This window comes from Neoarius graeffei, chromosome 1 (genome assembly GCF_027579695.1).
Source record: "Neoarius graeffei isolate fNeoGra1 chromosome 1, fNeoGra1.pri, whole genome shotgun sequence".
NCBI lineage: Eukaryota > Metazoa > Chordata > Actinopteri > Siluriformes > Ariidae > Neoarius > Neoarius graeffei.
The window spans coordinates 71257226-71279908 of record NC_083569.1 but is presented as its reverse complement, the minus strand read 5'-3'; the positions used below and the strand labels follow the sequence as shown (position 1 = coordinate 71279908).

The window sequence follows — 22683 nt, the reverse complement described above, 5'->3', positions numbered from 1 at the left end:
GGCACAGATCCTCAGATCACTTACACTCTAAAAAAACACTTCAATATTTCTTCATCGGGTTTTAGGGATGCACAATATAAAAAGCGCTTATAAATTCGACTATTAGCTTTACAATACTGATCTTACAGAAGCCTACAACATACATACACTAACAAACCACACCAGCCTCAGGTTCCAGATAAGATTTCTGTGGGTGTATTAAACATTGGCATGATTCATATCTTTTTAAAAAAAAAAAAAACCAGGCTGTTTTGCAATACCTTGCAACAGATTAGGTCACAATGTGTCACAATATATTTGCAATATGCTGTTTGCGACATGACAGGCTTCATATAACATGGGATAAATATAAAAAGCTTTTTAAACCATCTTGATTCTCAAGGTGGAAAACAATACAACAGAATAAATCTAAAATAAAGGGCAATTTAAAAAAAAAAAAAAAAAAGGCATGCGCGGGCTGGATCTTGGTTCTCTTATGCCAGGATCAGACTACATTTTTGCCTTTCACAATGATCATGTCAGATTAGGCCATGGTTGGGCGACTGGCGTCATTACAAGTTTGACCTCCACCAAATCATTGCTCACATCCTTGTGTGTAGTTGGGGAGGAGGGTTAAGAAATTAATCACCACTACAGAAGGAACTTCAAGGAACACGCCACAGGAGCGGTCAAAATAGAAAAAAGAAGGGGGGGGAGAAGGGGGGCTTTGACCTCTGACAAGCTTGACTTTTCTTTAGGGTGTCATGGGGTATCCCAGAACCCACATCACTGTTCTTAGATTAGGTCACACTACAAGGCCTGGTCATTGCGCCGGAGGATCATATTCGGGTCTGATGCTGCAAATTTGTTGTCCATGACAAAACCAGGCTCAATTCATGTAGTTAGGAAAGCCATTTTTCATTGAATGCAAGTCAGGTCAAATTCATTCTTCAACCAGGTGTACACAGTCATGGCCAACATCAGTATAGAAAGTAACTGACTTGGTTAAAGGAGAAGTGAAGTCATTTTTAAACTTGCTTTATTTCTTAACGTGTTATTCAATTACATTTTCAGTTTTCGTAACCTTATATCGTGACTCGGATTGGCAACTAATTGCAATCAAACATTATCGGCCTATTCGGTTTTTAGCTGTGTGTAGGTGTGAATGGTTGTCTGTGTCTGTGTGTCAGCCCTGTGATGACCTGGCGACTTGTCCAGGGTGTACCCCGCCTTTCGCCCGTAGTCAGCTGGGATAGGCTCCAGCTTGCCTGCGACCCTGTAGAACAGGATAAAGCGGCTAGAGATGATGAGATGAGATGAGATGAATTTAGTTCGTTTGGTCCATGGCAGGCGTCGCTTATCTGCGTGATCTTCAGGAGACTTGATGTGTCAGCGCTGCCATTTTGAAGACAGTTTTCCAAACGAAATATTGCACAAAAACGAGTTTAATGCCACCTTTCCACTACCAACGTGGCTGAGTCGAGCTGAGCAGGGCTGTTGGAGTTGCATTTCGACTACAACCGCGCTGAACCGTGCTGGCTGGAAGTGGGTGGACACATTGGGTGGAGTTAGCGAAAGTGGGTGGATGTCACGTGATGTCGTTAGGCGGCGCAAACCGTGACCGTGATCTTTTAAGCGGTAGTCTCATGACCCGGATAATAAACATGGAGTCGTTAGTGTTGCTGGTCTTGGTGCTGTGGCTTGTTGTCACCGACAACGCCAACAGATACTGGCAAGAGCGTATAGATGAGGCGAGGCACATAAGGCTTCATAATTCTCGTAATTCTTCCTCTTCCGGGTTTACGGTGTTTGCAGATCCCAGCGTGCTCGCGGGGCGTGTGGGCATGTGAGGACACTCCTCCTCACCAATCAGTGCACAGGGGAGTGTCTCCTCACGCCCCTAGCACCACTCGGCTCAGTTTGGCTCGCTTCAGCCCCACTCCAAAACCGTGCGAGTTTTGGGTGCTGAGTAGGGCTGAAGCGAGCTGAGTCGCACCGCTCTGAGGTAGTCGAAACGTGAGCTGTGTCGGGCTGAAGTGAGCTGAAAAAGGGTAATGGAAAAGGGCCAAAAATGACGATTACTGCCTACTTTTTTCAAATTTCCTGATTGCTATCAAAACAAAAACACAACTTCCGGCTTGATTACATCAGCATTCAAAAGAGGGCACACACGTCTTTTGACAATGTTGGTCGTATTGATTTCCGCTGTACGTTTTACTTCCGTCCTACGATGTCTCGCACAGGTCTCAACGAATCTCGTTTATGGCCATTGCTTTGACATATGGACTGATCTATTACAGAGCATATTTCAAAACACTCCGAACTTGCTATAGCAGTGACAAAATGGCCATCAGAAATGCATTCCTATATTTAATGAGATAGAGTTTTGATTTAAAAAAAATGGCCTTCAGTTCTCCTTTAAAAACGCACACACCTGAAGGGCCTGATGTGACTATTGTATCAAAGCTACATTAAAAACTGTGCAACAGTAGCTGAATGGAGGTGACAGGAGTTGTGGCATCACCATGAAAACTTTTGCCTCATCCACGTTCCTCTCGTCTTCTTCCAGACCAGCTGAACTGTACTGGAAGGCAGCGACACGGTGGTGCAGTGGTTAGCACTGTCGCATCACAGCAAGAAGGTTCCGGGTTTGAGCCCAGTGGCCAGCAAGGGCCTTTCTGAGTGGAGTTTGTATGTTCTCCCCATGTCCGCATGGTTTTCCCCACAGCTCAAAGACGTGCACTTAGGTTAACATGGGGTGGCCTTGGGCTGAAGTGCCCTTGAGCAAGGTACCCAACCTCTAACTGCTCCCTAGACACTGCAGCATGGCTGCCCACTGCTCTGGGTATGCGTGCGTTCACTGCTTCAGATGGGTTAAATGCAGAGGATGAGTGTCTCACTGTGCTTGAGTGTGCATGTGACAAAAGGTTCTCTTCTGGCGTACTACCGAACTGATACTGTACGTGGTAGTCAAACCTTCCTTGTTGAGTAGCAGATAAAAATTACTTGTATTTACAAATAAAAGCATGCTTGCTTTGATGTTTAGCAGATTTTTATGCTGTGCAACTCATTCTTGAAGGTGATTATAGATAGTTTTCACATGATGTCACAGAGTCGAGGATTCCCTGGTGGCGGCCATCTTGTGTGGCAAGCTTACAGTACGGGTCACTGAGCACACATTGTAACGCGTGAGTTACATTTATTTATATATTATTTACATTTATAGTTACATTATTACTATTTAAAAGCTTAGCAATGGTGCACACCTGTTGTATTTACAGCTGTCGTAATAGGTCAGGTGATGACATCAAGCGGAGCTTTTATGGAATTCCCACTGTACGGGAGCACGAAGGCGAGCAAACAAAAACTCAGCATACAAAGGAGAAATCTATGGCTTGCGCGAATCAACCGCAAGGATTATCAGCCTTCCAAACACAGCAAAGTCTGCTCCGATCATTTTATCTCATATCATCTCTAGCCGCTTTATCCTTCTACAGGGTCGCAGGCAAGCTGGAGCCTATCCCAGCTGACTACGGGCGAAAGGCGGGGTACACCCTGGACAAGTCGCCAGGTCATCACAGGGCTGACACAGACAACCATTCACACTCACATTCACACCTACAGCCAATTTAGAGAGTCACCAGTTAACCTAACCTGCATGTCTTTGGACTGTGGGGGAAACCGGAGCACCCGGAGGAAACCCACGCGGACACGGGGAGAACATGCAAACTCCACACAGAAAGGCCCTCGCCGGCCCCGGGGCTCGAACCCAGGACCTTCTTGCTGTGAGGCGACAGCGCTAACCACTACACCACCGTGCCGCCCCCCGATCATTTTATAAGTTGTTTAAATAAACAATCAATTGTGTAACATGCCTACATACCAGTTAATTATATTACAAAGTTTATACTGACATGGTACTATAATACCACTAATGGATGTAAAATTTGTCTTAAATCAACTCGATATTATACACATTTATATGCAGTGTTGAGAGCTCTAAAATTCCAATATTTACATACCTTGGCTGTAATTAGGACACGACTGTCACTTGTTTTTATATGGTGGACTTCACGGACCCAGCCACAGACAAAATAATTGTATGACTCCAGCGACTTGTATGCTTTGAGGTCGTCAAGTGTGTAGGTGCTTTTAGTATTCATGAAATAGTTCACAATATCAGGGTACGATATGGATGGCAACCCTGCATAGTCACTTGAAAATGCATCTTTGTCCACTTTGTAGGGGTCAATTCCCCCAATCAAGGCCAGTTTGGCTGCATACTGTTGTCGTGAGATGTCGTCCAATGTATCTATATACTTCCGTTTGCTTGATTTTGCCGACATTGATCTTTATTTTAGAAAACCGACTATATAACTTCATAAATTCGTCTGAGATAACGTAGCCGGTAATAGCGATGGTCCGTTTTGTTTGCCCTACAAGATGGCGGCTGGGGGGGGGGCATTGCCCGGAATGCCGTGATGTCAGTGAAAACTATATCGAGTCGTCTGCCACGATATGAGCCAGTAGACTGTTCCATATGCAGATGGTATCAGGGACAAAAGGTGTGTTGATATGCCTCATTGCATAGGGAAAAGATGAATCGCTGGTTATGTCCTCTCACCGTGGCTGCTGTTGGCATCAGGTAGTCTGCTGGGATCACAACCAATTCCAGCTATTCATCATGATGGCTTGTCTCACAGCTCTTCTTTCTCATAAGGAGAAAGAAGCTGGGCAGGAGAAATGTATTTGGGATTACACAGTGTTAAAGGAATGACATTTTATCACTCGGACCTGCATATGCCAATTTGACAGGAACAAGAAGAGCCATGGAAAAAGTTAAAGCATGCATATTATATCTCAAGTAGAGGACTTTCACTGCTAACAAATTTTGGTGTCAGTCCGAGACACTAACATGCTTTTGGGGGGGGGGGGGGGGGGTATTCAGTAAGACATAGAATACGCATTAACTCTCCTCTTTTAGTTTTGCCAGAGTCCCTGCTTGTACTCAGCGCAAAATGTTTACTGTTCCTACTTATTCAGGTGACACTGGGCATACCAAACGACCTGTGTTTTCTCCCTGTCCCTCTGAGTTACATGTCAATCCTGAGACCGAGATGCTGACCTCTTCTGCTCCTCGGACCTGCCTGATCCATCCTGATGCCCTACATCTGGTTGGAGTCTCATCACATCGCTCCTGTAGAGGACGGCCCCATACGGACAGTTGAAAGTCACACCTGGAAGATGCTCTGGACACTTACAGTAATGCTTGAGGACTACAGTTGTCATGAACTCAAGTTTCCATCAACGAAAACAGTTAATGTTATGGAAGCGCTCGCCGTGACGTTACGAAATGGTCACGTGATGTTTTGGTTGGCAAGAAGCTATTTATAAATGGCCGATCAGAGTTATCAGGTCGTTAATTAATTATGGTAGTGCAGTGTTGTGTTATCGGCTGTACATACAGATTTGATAAGAATGATCCCAAGAGCTTTTACTGTATACCAAAGAAACCTGAAGCTTGCCGAAAGTTTTGGATCGCAGTAATTAAAGCGTGACAAGTGGGAACCTACTGACAACGACCGTGTTTGCTTTCGACACTATCTGGTAAGACACGATTTTTTATTATTTTGTTTTGCAGTTTAATATGATAAAATTTCCTCATAAGAAATAATTTGTTGTGCTATGACATTGCTTAGATATTAACCAAAAGAGGAGTAAAAATGCACAAGCAGCTGATTTGTATGTAGTACACAAGTACGATTTCTGCAAACGCACTCGCGGCAAATTTATGTACTTTTTGCAGTATAAATATTTGACATTAGAAGACTGGTCGAACTTTTCATGATATGTATTTGAAGATAAATAGCATAGCCTGGATTTAGAACACTGCTTGTGCATTCTAAATGTAGAACTGACTCAAGTTTAGTACTGTACATCTTTGGTGTGTGCTTATGAAGCAACAACATTAGCTTATGTTTCAAAGATTATATTGTGCCTATTTAAATCTGTGTCTTTTTATTGTTAGGCACAAAAAGCAAATATAAAATGAGTATTTCAATAAAACAACCGAATAACACTTGCATGCTTTCATTGATTCTTGCGTGTATATTGAAGGCGTGTCAAATCACATGCATACATGTTATTTCCCAGCTGGGAGCTCCGTATGGTGAAATACCGTGACCGAGGTCTTGAAAGTACTGAGCGAGGTCCTCTGGGCCGAGGTCAGTATTCAAGGCCGAGGTCATGGTATTTCACGATACGGACCGACCTTAAGCTGGTAAATATTTATTTTTTTCTTTACCAAATTCTAACCGAAAATGAGAGTGCCTGAAAGGGAAAACCAAGCCGAGCCACAATTTTGAATCCTCATTCATGGTTATAACGCAAATTGCTTTCTCCTCGGTATACAAGTGCACTTCCATTGCAGGGAAAAAACACAAAAAAAAAAACCCCTACATTTTGCCACCTATGTCGTCCCCTATTTATGAGCAATTCCAGCGTTATGGACGTGACACTTGAACTCAAAATGGCAACAAATGACCCAGTGCATGTTTTATTGTCTCCCAGTATTTAAACAGGTGTTGCATATTTTAAGGCTGTACCATACTGGAGAAGTGATAGAACAAGAACAATTCCCATAGTACATCTAGGGCATGCCAGAAAATGCCAATAAAAGATGCGTTATGGACGTGACAGAAAAAGTATCACTTTTCTTGGGTGGCTGTACATTTTTATCAAACTCTGTGAAATCGTAAACCTAATGTCGAAATGGAGATATCCATTTGATAGAGGGGTCCAAGGTGAATATTAAAAAATCTTCATTTAAAATATTTTGTATTTCATGCAGAGTTTCGGAAGGAAAAGTCAGCGTTATGGATGTGACGAAATTCCGTTATGGATGTGACACGTCTGAAATAGACATGGCATATGTTTAGAAAATCAGCAATTTAACCACCATAACCCTTTGAAAAACTCTCTAAATATCAGCTAAAACTATCAAAGTTCTTAAATAATATTTAAGATGGCTATTGTTTTGCTGTCTTGTGGATTTTAGCATACATTTCTGTGGCTTGTGGCAATAATATAGAATTGTACATGATCAAAGTTGATTTTAGCTTGGGGTTTACATTATAAGAAAGACCGACATAAGGCGAAGGGAACAATTCTTGTGACAAATTGGTTCAACTTATTCACATCTGTAAAATACAGGCCTAGGTGATATCTCTGGGAGTGGTTTTGATGTATTACATGTTGCTTTATTCTTGCATGGTGAGGTTGACATTTACATGGAATTGCCCTTATACAAAATTGAGTCATTCAGGATTCAGCCATGTTTTTGCTCGGCGTAAGCAAGTTAGAGGTTTTTAGCTTTCTCCTGAAATGTTTTCTTTTATTTCTTCTTCCTCAGGGTAGTGAAACTCTCTTTCGCTGTCAAGGCTGTCGTTATCGCTATCCATGCTGTAAAATTAATGCTATTCTCCTGAGAAATGCGAAAATAAATGTTGACAAAAAATTGCTACTACGTTTGTTGCTGTTGTGAATGAGCGAGTCGCCAGAGGTCCGTACTGTAGAATACGGACCCGCTCACTAGCCAATCAGAGTGCAGGATTTGATGGAAACCAGACTGCGAAAAAAAAAAAAAAGGTAGATATCGCCGAAGGTCAGATCAGGCCAGGTGCTCGGATTTGGGCCCCATTTGTCCGTAACTGCATAAGGATCAGGCAAAACTCTGGTGCCACTGATATACAGAAGCTTTGCTTAGCATCAGTTGGCAACGAACTTGCATACCGCAATAAATCGCTACGAAAACTAGGTGATGCAACTTTGTTGGTTCTCTCATCTCATTATCTGTAGCCGCTTTATCCTGTTCTACAGGGTCGCAGGCAAGCTGGAGCCTATCCCAGCTGACTACGGGCGAAAGGCGGGGTACACCCTGGACAAGTCGCCAGGTCATCACAGGGCTGACACATAGACACAGACAACCATTCACACTCACATTCACACCTACGGTCAATTTAGAGTCACCAGTTAACCTAACCTGCATGTCTTTGGACTGTGGGGGAAACCGGAGCACCCGGAGGAAACCCACGCGGACACGGGGAGAACATGCAAACTCCACACAGAAAGGCCCTCGCCGGCCATGGGGCTTGAACCCGGACCTTCTTGCTGTGAGGCGACAGCACTAACCACTACACCGCCGTATTTATTAATTGTTATAAAAATATTGGCCTTTTGTAGAAGGCTATAATGAACACATTAGCTTTCTAATAATAAGAAACCTTTGTCACATGCGCACTTCAAGCACAGTGAAATTCATCCTCTGCATTTAACCCATCTGAAGCAGTGAACACACACACGCGCACACTCAGCAGTGGGCAGCCACACCAGAGCGCCCGGGGAGCACTCAGGGGTTAGGTACCTTGCTCAAGGGCACCCCATGTCAACCTAACTGCATGTCTTTTGGAGTACCCGAGAACATGCAAACTCTGCACAGAAAGGCCCTCGCCGGCCATGGGGCTCGAACCCAGACCTTCTTGCTGTGAAGTGACAGCGCTAACCACTTGGTTACTGCCAACCAATTTTATGCACAATATTACGTCACGCTCCCATAGTCAAGTCAGACCCTCCAGGATTTCACAATGTTGCGATTTGCAACTTCAACACAAAGTCAACCAATCCCCGCGAATTCAGGGCGGTATTGCAATTATATCCAATCACCGCAACTTTCCCACAAATTTGACCAATCGTTGGCGTCGTCTTGACGTGATGTCGACAAACTACCTTCCGCCTTACTTCCAGTGTTACCAGATTGGGCGGTTTCAAGTATATTTTGGCGGGTTTTGAACATATTTTGGGCTGGAAAACGTCAGCAGTATCTGGCAACACTGCTTACTTCCATGTTTCCGTTCAAGAGAAGCAGCATGTGCGAGTCAGTGTTTATATAGGCTTAAATTCTGTTACTGAAAGTGTGTCGTTTACAGTGAAGGACTGTGTGCACTTTACATTATTTTACTTAATACAAGAAATTAATGGATGCCAACATTTTTGCCAAAATGGTATTTTATTTTCCATTGTTTAGGCAGCTTCAGCATCATACTGTGAGATTCTGTTCAAATTGTTTTTCTTCTATGAAGCCTGAGCCATTTATTTTATTAGTTTATAATTGTTTAATTTAGTCTTCAGGAGAGACTGCCTGCGCACAGTACTAGTATTAATAGTTTTTTTTTTTTTCTTACATGAAAGCTGAGGCATTTATATTATATTTTAAGGTAACTTCATGTTGTGCTGTGAGGTTCTCTGCACTTTAACTTTTGAACCAACAGGTGCATTTGGATAAGTAAAGCCTATTTTTCTGCATTTTTGTAGTCCTGGTAATCTTTTATACTGGTAAAGATGTTTATAGGACCATTTCTCAGTGTTTTTTAATCAATAGTTTTTCAGTAATAACTTAATATTTAACATACTCAATTTTAATCACAAAAAGAGAATCGCAACAATTCCTCACAACTTTCACTTCCTCCCGCAATGTAATCGCAACTAAAATCTAAAAAACACCGCAACTTTCATCGCAAGTTTTTGGAAAAACCCCCGCAACAGACATTTTAGCCCGCAACAATCACAAAAAAGGCCCACGAAATCCTGGGGGGACTGGCAAGTGAAGATGGGTTCCCTTTTGAGATTTCTTCATGTGGTCTGAGGGAGTTTTTCCTTGCCACCATCACCACAGGATAGATCAGCTCATTCAAATTCTATAAATCTGCTTTGAGACAGTGTTTATTGTTAAAAAGTGATAGAGAAATAAACTTGGCTAAGAGCTTCTGCACCTGGGAAACACTGTTAAAGGAAAAGGCAACTTTTGTACAAAACCAGGTGTGTAATAGGAGAAAAACATGTACGTAATCAATTCCGTTAATTATTTCCATTATATATCGAACATGAAAAAATATTTAACTTTGAAATCATGAATTGACACAGAAGAGTCGAAGTTGGAGGCGGCAGCCATTTTGAGATTGTGGGCAACTATAAACCAATCAGAATCTTTCGTTAATGCGCCTCCCTCTGATCTGTGACGTCACTGGGCCCATGAAAACAGTGTTTACAAGCAGATCACTGTGATTAGGAGTCCCGGCGGGTGGCTTGTATTCGATTCGTTTATATCCCGACCTTGTCAGCTGTCAGATTTATGTTCATGGACCCGGTAAGCTGGTAAATAATATTTATTTTTTTCTTTACCAAATTCTAACAGAAAACGAGAGCGCCCGAAAGGGAAAACCGAGCCGAGCCGCTTCACGCATGCGCAGTAGGCTTGGTAGGACGAATCCAAATAGGAGTCATTCAGGATTCAGCCATGTTTTTGCTCCGTGTTTTTACTCAACCAAAGTTATACAGTATTATGAGCTTTACGTTGCATAAATAAAACCATTTGGTGAAACTGAAGAAGCGATTGTACTGGTTTTTTACCTTACCACCATGAAGCACTGAAGAGTTCTTTTCAGTGGTGGGCCGCATGATGTCACGCAGTAGATCAATATGGCGGAACGCATCTTCGCCGAGCTCAGCGCAAGCCCATATTATTAAAAGATACTGTTATGCGGTCTTTCTCTATAAATTCCATGATCGATTACTTTATATATTTATCTATTTGTGGTGATTTTGTACAAAAGTTGCCTTTTCCTTTAAAGCATGCTATGAACCCGGACCTTCTTGCTGTGAGGCGACAGCACTAACCACTACACCACCATGCCACCACTTTGTTGGTTATTGCCAACCAATTTTATGCGCATGCACAATATTACGTCACGCTCCCATAGCAGAGCATTTAAGGATTTTCCACTAGGAGACCAACTGGTCTGGGCAATACAATCACAGGCCCCAGAGTCCATGCGGCTGCACCGCTGCGGCATATTCTGTGATGCAAATTGCCGCATTACGAATCCTCGTTTCAGCCAGCATATCAACAGTTAATGCAGTGCCAAGTTTTCCTTGTCAAATGTATACTTACATGGTACTTGGTTAATTAACTGCAACTGACTGAACCAAATAAGACATAACTTGGTTTAAAATTTGGTCTCCCATGCCAGTTTTCCACCAAAGCAGTTCCAGGGCTGGTTCGGGGCCAGTGCTTAGTTTGGAACCAGGTTTTCTGTTTCCACTGATAAAGAACCGGCTCTGGGCCAGAAAAAAAATGGTTCCAGGCTAGCACCAGCTCTTTGCTGGGCCAGAGGAAAGAACCGCTTACGTTAGTGTGTGTGTGGGGTGTTAAGACCAACAACAATTGCAAGACCGCGAAAGGTCGCCATTTTTAAGTGATGAGAAGCAGCAGCTGTACAATCGCCAAGTCATCCATTATTATTATTATTGTTGTTGCTGCTGCTTCTCCTCCGTGTTGTTGTTGCTTCGATGTTTGCGCCAAGGTTTATGCAAACACAGCGACGTAATGACGTGGCTCCCCTTAGCACCCCAAGCTATGGAAAAGCAAACTGGTTCTCGGCTAGCTTGCAAGTTGAACGAGTTGTGAACCAGCACCGGCCCCGAACCAGCCCTGGAACTGATTTGGTGGAAAAGGGGTACCAGTGAAGCTGGTTTGGCATTGACTAGGAGACCAAATCTGGCCACTGGTGCCCCTTTTCCACCAAAGCAGTTCCAGGGCTGGTTCGGGGCCAGTGCTTAGTTTGGAACCGGGTTTTCTGTTTCCACTGACAAAGAACTGGCTCTGGGGCCAGAAAAACTGGTTCCAGGCTAGCACCAACTCTCTGCTGGGCCAGAGGAAAGAACCGCTTACGTCAGCGGGGGGGGCGGAGTTGTTAAGACCAACAACAACAAGATCGTGAAAGATCGCCATTTTTAAGCGACGAGAAGCAGCAGCCGTACAAACGCGAAGTCATCCATTACTATTCTTCTTGTTGCCGCTGCTGCTCCTTCCGTGTTGTTTTTGCTTTGATATTCGCACCAAGGTTTATGTAAACGTAGCAACGTAACTGACGCATAGAGGGATTTCACTGACGTCACCCGAAACCGGAAGTAAACAGACCCTGTGCCATTTTGGAAGACCAACAAACTCGTGATTAGGGGGAAATAACGGCAGCGGTATGTGAACCCACAAGAATAAAGTGGAGTGGCAAACAACTTAAATCTGAGCCGTTTCATGATTTATTGCCCCAACAGTAGACTTGAAAGTAACCTGTGTGAGACTTGGCAAAAAACTGTGGATATAATGGATAAGTCTGTGCATGATCTGCGGACACTTTGAGGTAAGCAAACGCAAGAAATTCAGATTTAAAACATGCTAAATTGGTCCCAAGTTGATAACTGTATGAGGAGCAAGCCTCCCAGACTTCTACAATTTAATAATAATAATAATAATAATAAAGGATGGTTTGGGGCTTGCTCTCCCTCCTATTATATAAATAAAGCATAGTTGTTGTGTAGGCATATATCATAAATACATATGTATAATGGATAAATTAACCTAAATTATGGATACCTTAATAGTAACAAAAAGTATTAATTTTTCAACTGAAAAGATATTAAGATATCAACAAGATTACCTTGGCCATAACTATGTGTAGGTTATTCTTAACAACAGCTGTAATATCACGAACCAAGCCACTAACATAATTGTAAGCCTGTAGCCCTTTGTAGGCCTTTAAGTCATCAGCAGTGTAGGCACTGGGTGTAAACAACAAATAGTTTACAACACTGGTGCCATGGTGGCGGCCCGCGGGCCGGATCCGGCCCGAATGAATATCTAATCCGGCCCCCTTGCTGATGGCCCTCTAATCGTTCGGCCGGCAGAGAGCCATCAATGTCTGCCGCACCCCATCGAACAATTATTACAGAACAATTACCTGTCTTTCACTGCCGATCGCATTGACGTCAGAGGTGGAGATTTGCCTGATGGCCCTGCCATTTGCATCGGTCCAATTCGCACCACAGACTGTTTAAAAGCAGCGGCCGAACAGTGAAAGTCAGATCACAACATCGGACGGGGACTCCATACTTCTCCAGCGCAAGATTAATTATTGAATCCATCTCTGCTTTCTCGCTTGCTCTCTCTCTCGTTTCTCTGTTCTCAACTCTATCTCCTCGTTGCCTTCTCTTCGTCTTTGTCGCAGCGCGTGCACTGACCAAGGGACGAGCCGCTCGCTCACTATCAGTCAGTCAGGATGTTATCAAAAAAGCGGAAGATTGACGCTGAATGCCGTATCTTTCAGGAGAGATGGAAAGAAAAGTATTTCTTTTGGGAAGTGGCGGGCAAACCAGTATGTTTAATTTGTTCGCAACAAGTGGCTGTGCCAAAGGAGTACAACATCAGACGACATTACGAGACCCACCAGGAGAAGTACAACGAATACAAAAGCTAAACGAGCTCGCCTCATCCCTCCAAAAACAACAAGCAGCTTTCTCAAGATGCCGAGATACACATGAAGGTTCGTTTTAATTGTATATCTCATTCAAGTCTAATTTTTATGTTAACTGCAGCTGTTTTTGAATGGGAATTCTATATAACTTTTCATTTTATTTCTTGTTTAGGGGCAGTGAAGGCAAGCTATGCCATCGCATGGGAGATAGCAAAAGCATCCAAGCCTTTCTCTGAGGGGGAATTCGTGAGGAACTGCATGATAAAGGCAGCGGAGCTAGTGTGTCCAGAAAAGCGACAAGCTCTAGCGAACATCAGCTTATCCCGACCTACAGTGACCGAGAGAGTGGAGGAGCTCTCCAGGGACTTGAACAGCCAACTGAAAGAGAAGATTAAGTCTTTCATCGCATTCTCCATTGCTCTCGATGAGAGCACTGATGTGACTGATACAGCCCAGTTGGCGATATTTATTCACGGAGTGGATGCTTCCTTACATGTCACCGAGGAGTTTGTTTCCATCGTGCCTTTGACAGACACCACTACAGCTAACGACGTGTTTGTTAGCCTTGTCGGGGCCCTTGACAATCTGGAGGTGGACTGGAGTCGTGCCGTCAGTGTGGCTACGGATGGTGCACCTTCCATGGTAGGGAGAAAGGCCGGAGTGGTTGTTAAGTTGAGAGAAAAGGTACGAGAGGCCAACCCAGACCAGGTATTCTGGAATTTTCACTGTATATTACACCAAGAGGCTTTGTGCTGCAAGAGTCTGAAAATGGAGCATGTTATGAGTGTTGTTATTGCCACTGTCAATTTTATCAGAGCGAGAGGGCTCAACCACCGGCAATCCGATGCATTTTTATCTGAAAATGACATCCACCAGGGCCTTCCCTATCACACTGATGTGCGTTGGTTGAGCCGAGGCGCAGTGCTCAAACGGTTCTACAAATTGCGCAAAGAGATAGCCGAGTTCATGCAGGCTAAAGGGAAGCCTGTGGAGGAACTGGATGACACCGAATGGACCAGGGACCTTGCCTTTTTAGTGGACATTACCGAACACCTGAACTTATTGAATGTTAATATGCAAGGTCGCAACAAACTCGTTACCGAGTATTACGACGGTGTCCGTGCGTTTCAACGTAAACTTGCGTTATGGAAGGCACAGCTCTGTCAGCGCAATGCAGCCCACTTCCCCTGTTTGAAATCTCTGTCTGTCAGTCATCAGAGCATGGACAAGTATGCAAACTTGCTTTCCGGTCTCATGCACGAGTTTGCCAATCGATTCACGGTTTTCACTGAACTGGAAAAGGACTTTGTGTTTTTTGGCTCTCCATTCACCACGGATGCTTCCGAGGTCCCCGAGGTGATGCAAATGGAACTGATAGACTTGCAATGCTGCACGCGGTTGAAGGACATGTACAAATCTGTTGGTATTGAATCATTCTACCAATCGTTGCCACCTGAGTACTCGACCATCACTGCATTTGCAGGTAAAATACTCTATGTTTGGGACAACATATGTGAGCAGGCATTTTCAGTTATGAATATTAATAAATCGAAAATGCGCAATCGTATGACACATGGACATCTCAATGATGTCATGAAAATAGCCACGGCCCAGAGCCTGTCCCCCAATGTGGACAAGCTGGTGAAAAATAAAAGGCTTCTGGCTTCGACATGTAAAATGTAGCTGGCTTGTCTGCCCATGTAATGCCGCTTTTCCACTACAAACGCGGCTGAGTCGGGCTGAGCCGTGCCGTGCTGAGTCGGGCTGAGCGGGGCTGTTGGAGTTGCATTTCGACTACAACCGCGCTGAACCGTGCTGGCTGGAAGTGGGTGGACACATTGGGTGGAGTTAGCGAAAGTGGGTGGACGTCAGGTGATGTCGTTAAGCAGCGCAAACAGTGACAGTGAACTTTTAAGCAGTAGTCTCACAACCCGAATAGTAAACAATAAACATGGAGGACATGGAGTCGTTAGTGTTGCTGGTCTTGGTGCTGTGGCTTGTTGTCACCGACAACGCCAACAGATACTGGCAAGAGCGTATAGATGAGGCGAGGAGGCGCATAAGGCTTCAGAAATTCTCGTAATTCTTCTCCTTCCAGGTTTGCGGTGTTTACAGATCCCAGCGTGCTCGCGGGGCGTGTGTGGGCATGTGAGGACACTCCTCCTCACCAATCAGTGTACAGGGGAGTGTCTGCTCACGCCCCCAGCCTCAGTCTCGCTTCAGCCCCACTCCAAAACGGTGCGAGTTTTAGGGGCTAAGCAGGGCTGAAGCGAGCTGAGTCGTGCTGGTTTTTGGTAGTCGAAACGCGAGCCGTGTCGGGCTGAAGTGAGCTGAAAAAGGGTAGTGGAAAAGGGCCATAACAGTGCTGTGAAGTAATGATTGGGAGGGTATGTTTGTGGGAGTTGTTTAAGTTAATGTACCATCTGTTATTTATGTCTTTTTATTATTAAGTTCTAGTGAATATTTAGTCACTTGGCCTGTTGGTGGAGTACTTAACCTTGGCACATCTTTTGACTTCTTTAGGGCTACTTAGGGCCATCTTTTTTAATTGGCCTAATTAGGCCTGTGTATTGACATGGTTTTATGTGCAAGTTGTCAATAAATCTGATCAAAATAATTTACAGTTTAGTTGTGTTTTTATGTGTCCTTGTCCATCTTGTTTTTTTATTATTTAAAAAAACATTTATAAATATTTATATTCATAAATGATATCAAATAGTATGTCTATTTGTTTAGTGTTTGGTCTTGTCCCCCTGAGGTCCCACTTGAAAACAATCTGGCCCCCTGACCAATTTCACCCTGGCACCCCTGGTTTACAATGTCTGGGTAGCAAACAGATGGCAGAATTGGTGTCCGGTCCTCCTTATGTTTCCATTCTCCCTTGCCCCGAGTCTTATCATATGGGTCAAACCCATCAATCTCAGCCAGTTTCTCCACATACCGTGCCCTTTCTGCAACTGGTAATGTACTCACATAACCAGAATTATCAGCCATCGTGTCACTTTACTCTCGCTCATACTTTGTTTTATATTGCGAGTGCATGTACTTGGTCTTCCAATATGGCACCTAATAAAATCTTGCAGCGCGGTGACATCATGCGGTAGCCCTCTATACAGCGACGTAACTGACGTGGCTCTGCTTAGCACCGCGAGCTATGGAAAAGCAAACTGGTTCTCAGCTGGCTCGCAAGTTGAATGAGTTGTGAACCAGCACCAGCCCCGAACCAGCCCTGGAACTGATTTGGTGGAAAAGGGGTATGGGAGACCATTTGGTCTCCCAAGTCAAGTCAACTTTATCGTCAAATATGCTACACATCAGGGGTGTTCAAATTGATCCATAAAGGGCTGTGTGGCTGCAGGTTTTCATTCCAGCCATGCAGCAGCACACCTGACTTGGCTCATTCAATCAACTGAACTGTCTTCACACAGTCAAATACTTGCAGCCACACCCACCCTTGTTTAAAGGGTGGGTGTGTCAGTTGATTGAATAAGCCAAATCAGGTGTGCTGCTGCATGGCTGGAATGAAAACCTGCAGCCACACGACCCTTTATGGATCAGTTTGGACACCCCTGCTATACATGCTCCAGGGTTTTTTCTAGAAAAATTTAGTATGAGGGCGCTCACCCTGGCGAGGGAGCGAAGCGGGGGGGATGGTGCCGGTTGCCCCCCCCCGCTGTGCAAAGCCTTTGAAAAATGCTACAATGGGACATTCTGAGGCTATCTGAGAGGGAAATTGTAACAAATTGTCTGTCAACATTGAAAAAGAAAGAAGTAATCTTCTTCTGCCCTGGACAGTCTTTGGCTTTCTTCCGTTTCATGACGCTGGATGACATCTTTAAATGCCCAAGTGTCAACAAAAACAACTCGCGAACTACTTCTGTCAAAAGCTCCCGCGCCGGTGGGTGAAAGGTCATTCAGTCTCGAGAAATCTCACTCTACAAGTCAGCTGACCTTGTATGTAACCCATGTCAAATCTCACAAGAGCAGCCGCGACAAGTAAACAACTAAACATGGCACCTCAGTCTGGAAAACGCCAATTCGGATTGTTTTTGCACTGTCTGGCGGTGTATCTACTATGATTGGAATATTTTTGGAGCAATTATAACGTATTTGATGCTCAGACACATTGTCACGTAGTGTTGCTGGGATGTTTTCACAGACTCGGTAAGGGGGTGCACGCCGAGAGTAAGAGGGCGCAGCGCCCCTGTTCCCCTGTTTAGACGAAAGCCTGCATGCTCGACATGCAGCACAGATGAAATTTCAGTCCTCTCTGACCCACAGTGCAAACTGACAATGCAATAAATAAAAATAGAATAATAAAAAACCAAACAGTATAAACACTCGATAAGAACTACACAGACTAAACACTGACAGTAGAAACAGAAAAACTCTAGATGTAGACTAAACACTCATATATACATACAGTGGTGCTTGAAAGTTTGTGAACCCTTTAGAATTTTCTAGATTTCTGCATAAATGACCTAAAACATCAGATTTTCACACAAGTCCTAAAAGTGGATAAAGAGAACCCAGTTAAACAAATGAGAAAAATATTATACTTGGTCATTTATTTATTGAGGAAAATGATCCAATATTACATATCTGTGAGTGGCAAAAGTATGTGAACCTTTGCTTTCAGTATCTGGTGTGACCCCCTTGTGCAGCAATAACTGCAACTAAACGTTTCCGGTAACTGTTGATCAGTCCTGCACACCGGCTTGGAGGAATTTTAGTCCATTCCTCCGTACAGAACAGCTTCAACTCTGGGATGTTGGTGGGTTTCCTCACATGAACTGCTCGCTTCAGGTCCTTCCACAACATTTCCATTGGATTAAGGTCAGGACTTTGACTTGGCCATTCCAAAACATTAACCATGTTCTATTTTAACCATTCTTTTGTAGAACGACTTGTGTGCTTAGGGTCGTTGTCTTGCTGCATGACCCACCTTCTCTTGAGATTCAGTTCATGGACAGATGTCCTGACATTTTCCTTTAGAATTCGCTGGTATAATTCAGAATTCATTGGTCCATCAATGATGGCAAGCTGTCCTGGCCCAGATGCAGCAAAACAGGCCCAAACCATGATACTACCACCACCACCACGTTTCACAGATGGGATAAGGTTCTTATGCTGGAATGCAGTGTTTTCCTATCTCCAAACATAACGCTTCTCATTTAAACCAAAAAGTTCTATTTTGGTCTCATCCATCCACAAAACATTTTTCCAATAGCCTTCTGGCTTGTCCATGTTATCTTTAGTAAACTGCAGACAAGCAGCAATGTTCTTTTGGAGAGCAGTGGCTTTCTCCTTGCAAGCCTGCCATGCACACCATTGTTGTTCAGTGTTCTCCTGATGGTGAACTCATGAACATTAGCCAACGTGAGAGAGGCCTTCAGTTGCTTAGAAATGACCCTGGGGTCCTTTGTGACCTTGCCAACTATTACACGCCTTGCTCTTGGAGTGATCTTTGTTGGTCGACCACTCCTGGGGAGGGGAACAATGGTCTTGAATTTCCTCCATTTGTACACAATCTGTCTGACTGTGGATTGGTGGAGTCCAAACTCTTTACAAATGGTTTTGTAACCTTTTCCAGCCTGATGAGCATCAACAACGCTTTTTCTGAGGTTTTCAGAAATCTTTGTTTGTGCCATGATACACTTCCACAAACATGTGTTGTGAAGATCAGACTTTGATAGATCCCTGTTCTTTAAATAAAACAGGGTGCCCACTCACACCTGATTGAAAACACCTGACTCTAATTTCACCTTCAAATTAACTGCTAATCCTAGAGGTTCACATACTTTTGCCACCCACATATGTAATATTGGATTATTTTCCTCAATAAATAAATGACCAAGTATAATATTTTTGTCTCATTTGTTTAACTGGGTTCTCTTTATCTACTTTTAGGACTTGTGTGAAAATCTGATGTTTTAGGTCATATTTATGCAGAAAGGGTTCACAAACTTTCAAGCACCACTGTACATACACACATTATATACATGTTCAAATAAACAAGTCAAGGGCACTTGAGGTATAGCAGGTAAACATGAAATAAGCAGTATAAAACAAACTAGCAGCTGTTAAGATGAGGTAGTGCGGAATAGTGCAAATGAGTGAGGTAAAGTGAGATGTGCAGTAACTATGCTAAAAAGGACTCTCTAAAGTGAATGATAGGTAGTAAATTTGAACAATAAATGGCCCCTTGTCATTCAGATTCTTACAAATGGAATAACGATTGAAATCTTTAGTTTTAGACCTCCCTAGGATAAGATAAGTGGGTGCTTGGTGGGATATCAGCTTTTACAAATGGAATGACAGGGTTTCTATTGCCGCTTTTCCACTACAAACGCGGCTGAGTCGGGCTGAGCCATGCCGTGCTGAGTCGGGCTGACTGGGGCTGTTGGAGTTGCATTTCGACTACAACCGCGCTGAACCGTGCTGGCTGGAAGTGGGTGGACACATTGGGTGGAGTTAGCGAAAGTGGGTGGACGTCATGTGATGTCGTTAAGCAGCGCAAACAGTGACATCAGTGAGCTTTTAAGCGGTAGTCTCACGACCCGAATAGTAAACAATAAACATGGAGGACATGGAGTCGTTAGTGTTGCTGGTCTTGGTGCTGTGGCTTGTTGTCACCGACAACGCGGACAGATACTGGCAAGAGCGTATAGATGAGGCGAGGCGCATAAGCCTTCAGAAATTCTCGTAATTCGTAATTATTATTCTTCCGGGTTTACGGTGTTTACAGATCCCAGCGTGCTCGTGGGGCGTGTGTGGGCATGTGAGGACACTCCTCCTCACCAATCAGTGCACAGGGGAGTGTCTGCTCACGCCCCCAGCCTCACTCGGCTCGCTTTGGCTCGCTTTAGCCCCACTCCAAAACCGTGCGAGTTTTAGGGGCTAAGCAGGGCTGAAGCGAGCCGAGTCGTGCTGGTTTTTGGTAGTCGAAACGCGAGCCGCGTCGGGCTGAAGTGAGCTGAAAAAGGGTAGTGGAAAAGGGCCATATATGTATTGACTTACTTTGAGCTAATGTCAGTGATATCACCTTTTACAAATGGAATGATAAGGTTTCTAGGTGGAATGACATACTTTGAGGCAATGTTATCAGTGATATCAAATTAACAAATGGAATGACATTGTTTCTAGGGTTAGGTTATAGGTGATATCACTGATAACATTGCCTCAAAGTATGTCATTCCACCTAAAAACACTGTCATTCCATTTGTAAAAGGGGATATCACTGATAACATAACCTACAAGTATGTCATTCCACTTGGAAACAATGTCATTCCACCTACATCTCATCATCTCTAACCGCTTTATCCTTCTACAGGGTCGCAGGCAAGCTGGAGCCTATCCCAGCTGACTACGGGCGAAAGGCGGGGTACACCCTGGACAAGTCGCCAGGTCATCACAGGGCTGACAGACAACCATTCACACTCACACCTACGGTCAATTTAGAGTCACCAGTTAACCTAACCTGCATGTCTTTGGACTGTGGGGGAAACCAGAGCACCCGGAGGAAACCCACGCGGACACGGGGAGAACATGCAAACTCCGCACAGAAAGGCCCTCGCCGGCCCCGGGGCTCGAACCCAGGACCTTCTTGCTGTGAGGCGACAGCGCTAACCACTACACCACCGTGCCGCCCCCATTCCACCTACATTTCAATCGTTATTCCATTTATAAGAATCTGAATGACAAGGGACCATTTATTGTTCAAATCACTAGCTGTCATTCGTCATTCACTTTAAGGAGTCCCTGTTAAAAACTGCTCTGTCCCATAGTCAAGTGAGGATGGGTTCCCTTTGAGGTTTCTTCCTCATGTGGTCTGAAGGAGTTTTTCCTCGCCACAGGACAGATCAGCTCATTCAAATTCTAGAAATCTGCTTTGAGACAGTGTTTATTGTTAAAAGTGATAGAGAAATAAACCTGGCTAAGAGCTCCTGCACCTGGGAGACACTGTTAAAGCGTGCTACGCGTTCTAACTGCATGCTAGTGGGCCGGATGGTTATGTAACCGGGAGACCGCTCGCTCCTCGCGGTGGAGGGATGATGGAGCGCTGAACCAGGACGCAGACACGTTCACACTCACTCCGCTCCTGTAGCACTGAATGCTAACAAGCCTCAGAGCGCGTAGGCCAGCTGGAAGGACTCGAACAAAATGTCCTCGAGATCCAACACCGCAAACACAAAACATTATTCCGCTTTCAAAGCCGCAATCAGGATTAATTTTAACATGTAAGAAACAGTTAAACCCTTGCACACGGTTTGGTGTGTAGCCCTGCTCTGTGGAACCCGTCTCACCAAAACAAAGAGCAGCTAGCAGGCTAATGTTTGTGTCCCAGTGTTTCCTGTCTGTCTGTCTGTAGGACATTGTGATTGTTGCCGTTATGTCAGACAGTTGTTTGGTGGGAACAATTTTACACCCTTTTCTAACACCGCGAGCAGAAATGTGGACCTAATTAATGAGAAGCATATGGAGCCTCAAACAACATTTTATTAGTCTAAAGGTGAACCAACAAAAGGTCGAGTCAAATTAAGTTAAAAAAACAGCAATAGGATTTAAAAAAAAAAGCTGGCTAAAGTTATTTCTCTCTCGGCAGCTGATTTACAGGCAAACGCGACGTGTGAACCCTTTAGACACGTGCACGCGTGTTTGTTTGTGTGTTTGCGCCACTTGTTTAATGTGCAAAAAAATGCATGCAATGGGTCCAAACATGTTCTTACTGAAGTACAAACATCCCAGCCCAAGATTAATTAAAAAAAAAAACCCTGCCCCAACAATGTTAAAAAGTCTAAAGTGGTCTACCTGGCATGGCGTCCTCTCAAATCCGTGAAAAAAAAAACCCCAAGAAAATGTGCAATAATCCGCACAGAGCGCGCGCAGGCAGGCGGGTAACTCCTCACTCCCAGCCCAGACTTGAGGAAGCTAACTGCTGCTGGCTAAATGCATTAGGGACCCGATAGTCACGTGGTCTCTGGGCTAAAACAAACATGCAGCCCCCGCCTTCCTCTCACTGCGCATGCGCATCATCAAGCAGGGTTTGTCAGAAACTCAGGGGCTTCAAGCTCATGTCATACTGTAGGCTTCTCCAGACGTATTCTTACGTAAATTAGATGAATAAATGGCACGGTGGTGTAGTGGTTAGCGCTGTCGCCTCACAGCAAGAAGGTCCTGGGTTCGAGCCCCATGGCCAGCGAGGGCCTTTCTGTGTGGAGTTTGTATGTTCTCCCCATGTCCGCATGGGTTATGGTCACATTGACCGTAGGTGTGAATGGTTGTCTGTGTCTATGTGTCAGCCCTGTGATGACCTGGCGACTTGTCCAGGGTGTACCCC

At 44.3% G+C, this 22683-nt stretch overlaps 1 protein-coding gene across 1 annotated transcript in view; it reads right to left on the bottom strand.

Moving 5' to 3' along the window:
- The window catches only part of LOC132885092 (polyadenylate-binding protein-interacting protein 2B-like), a 42563-nt gene extending 20273 nt beyond the window's left edge, over window positions 1-22290 (bottom strand). The window contains exon 1 of the mRNA XM_060919439.1: window positions 22155-22290. Within this exon, the coding sequence (XP_060775422.1) occupies window positions 22155-22161 (7 nt within the window). The 5' untranslated portion in view covers window positions 22162-22290. The remainder of the gene's footprint in view (window positions 1-22154) is intronic.
- Window positions 22291-22683: the final 393 nt, after the last annotated feature.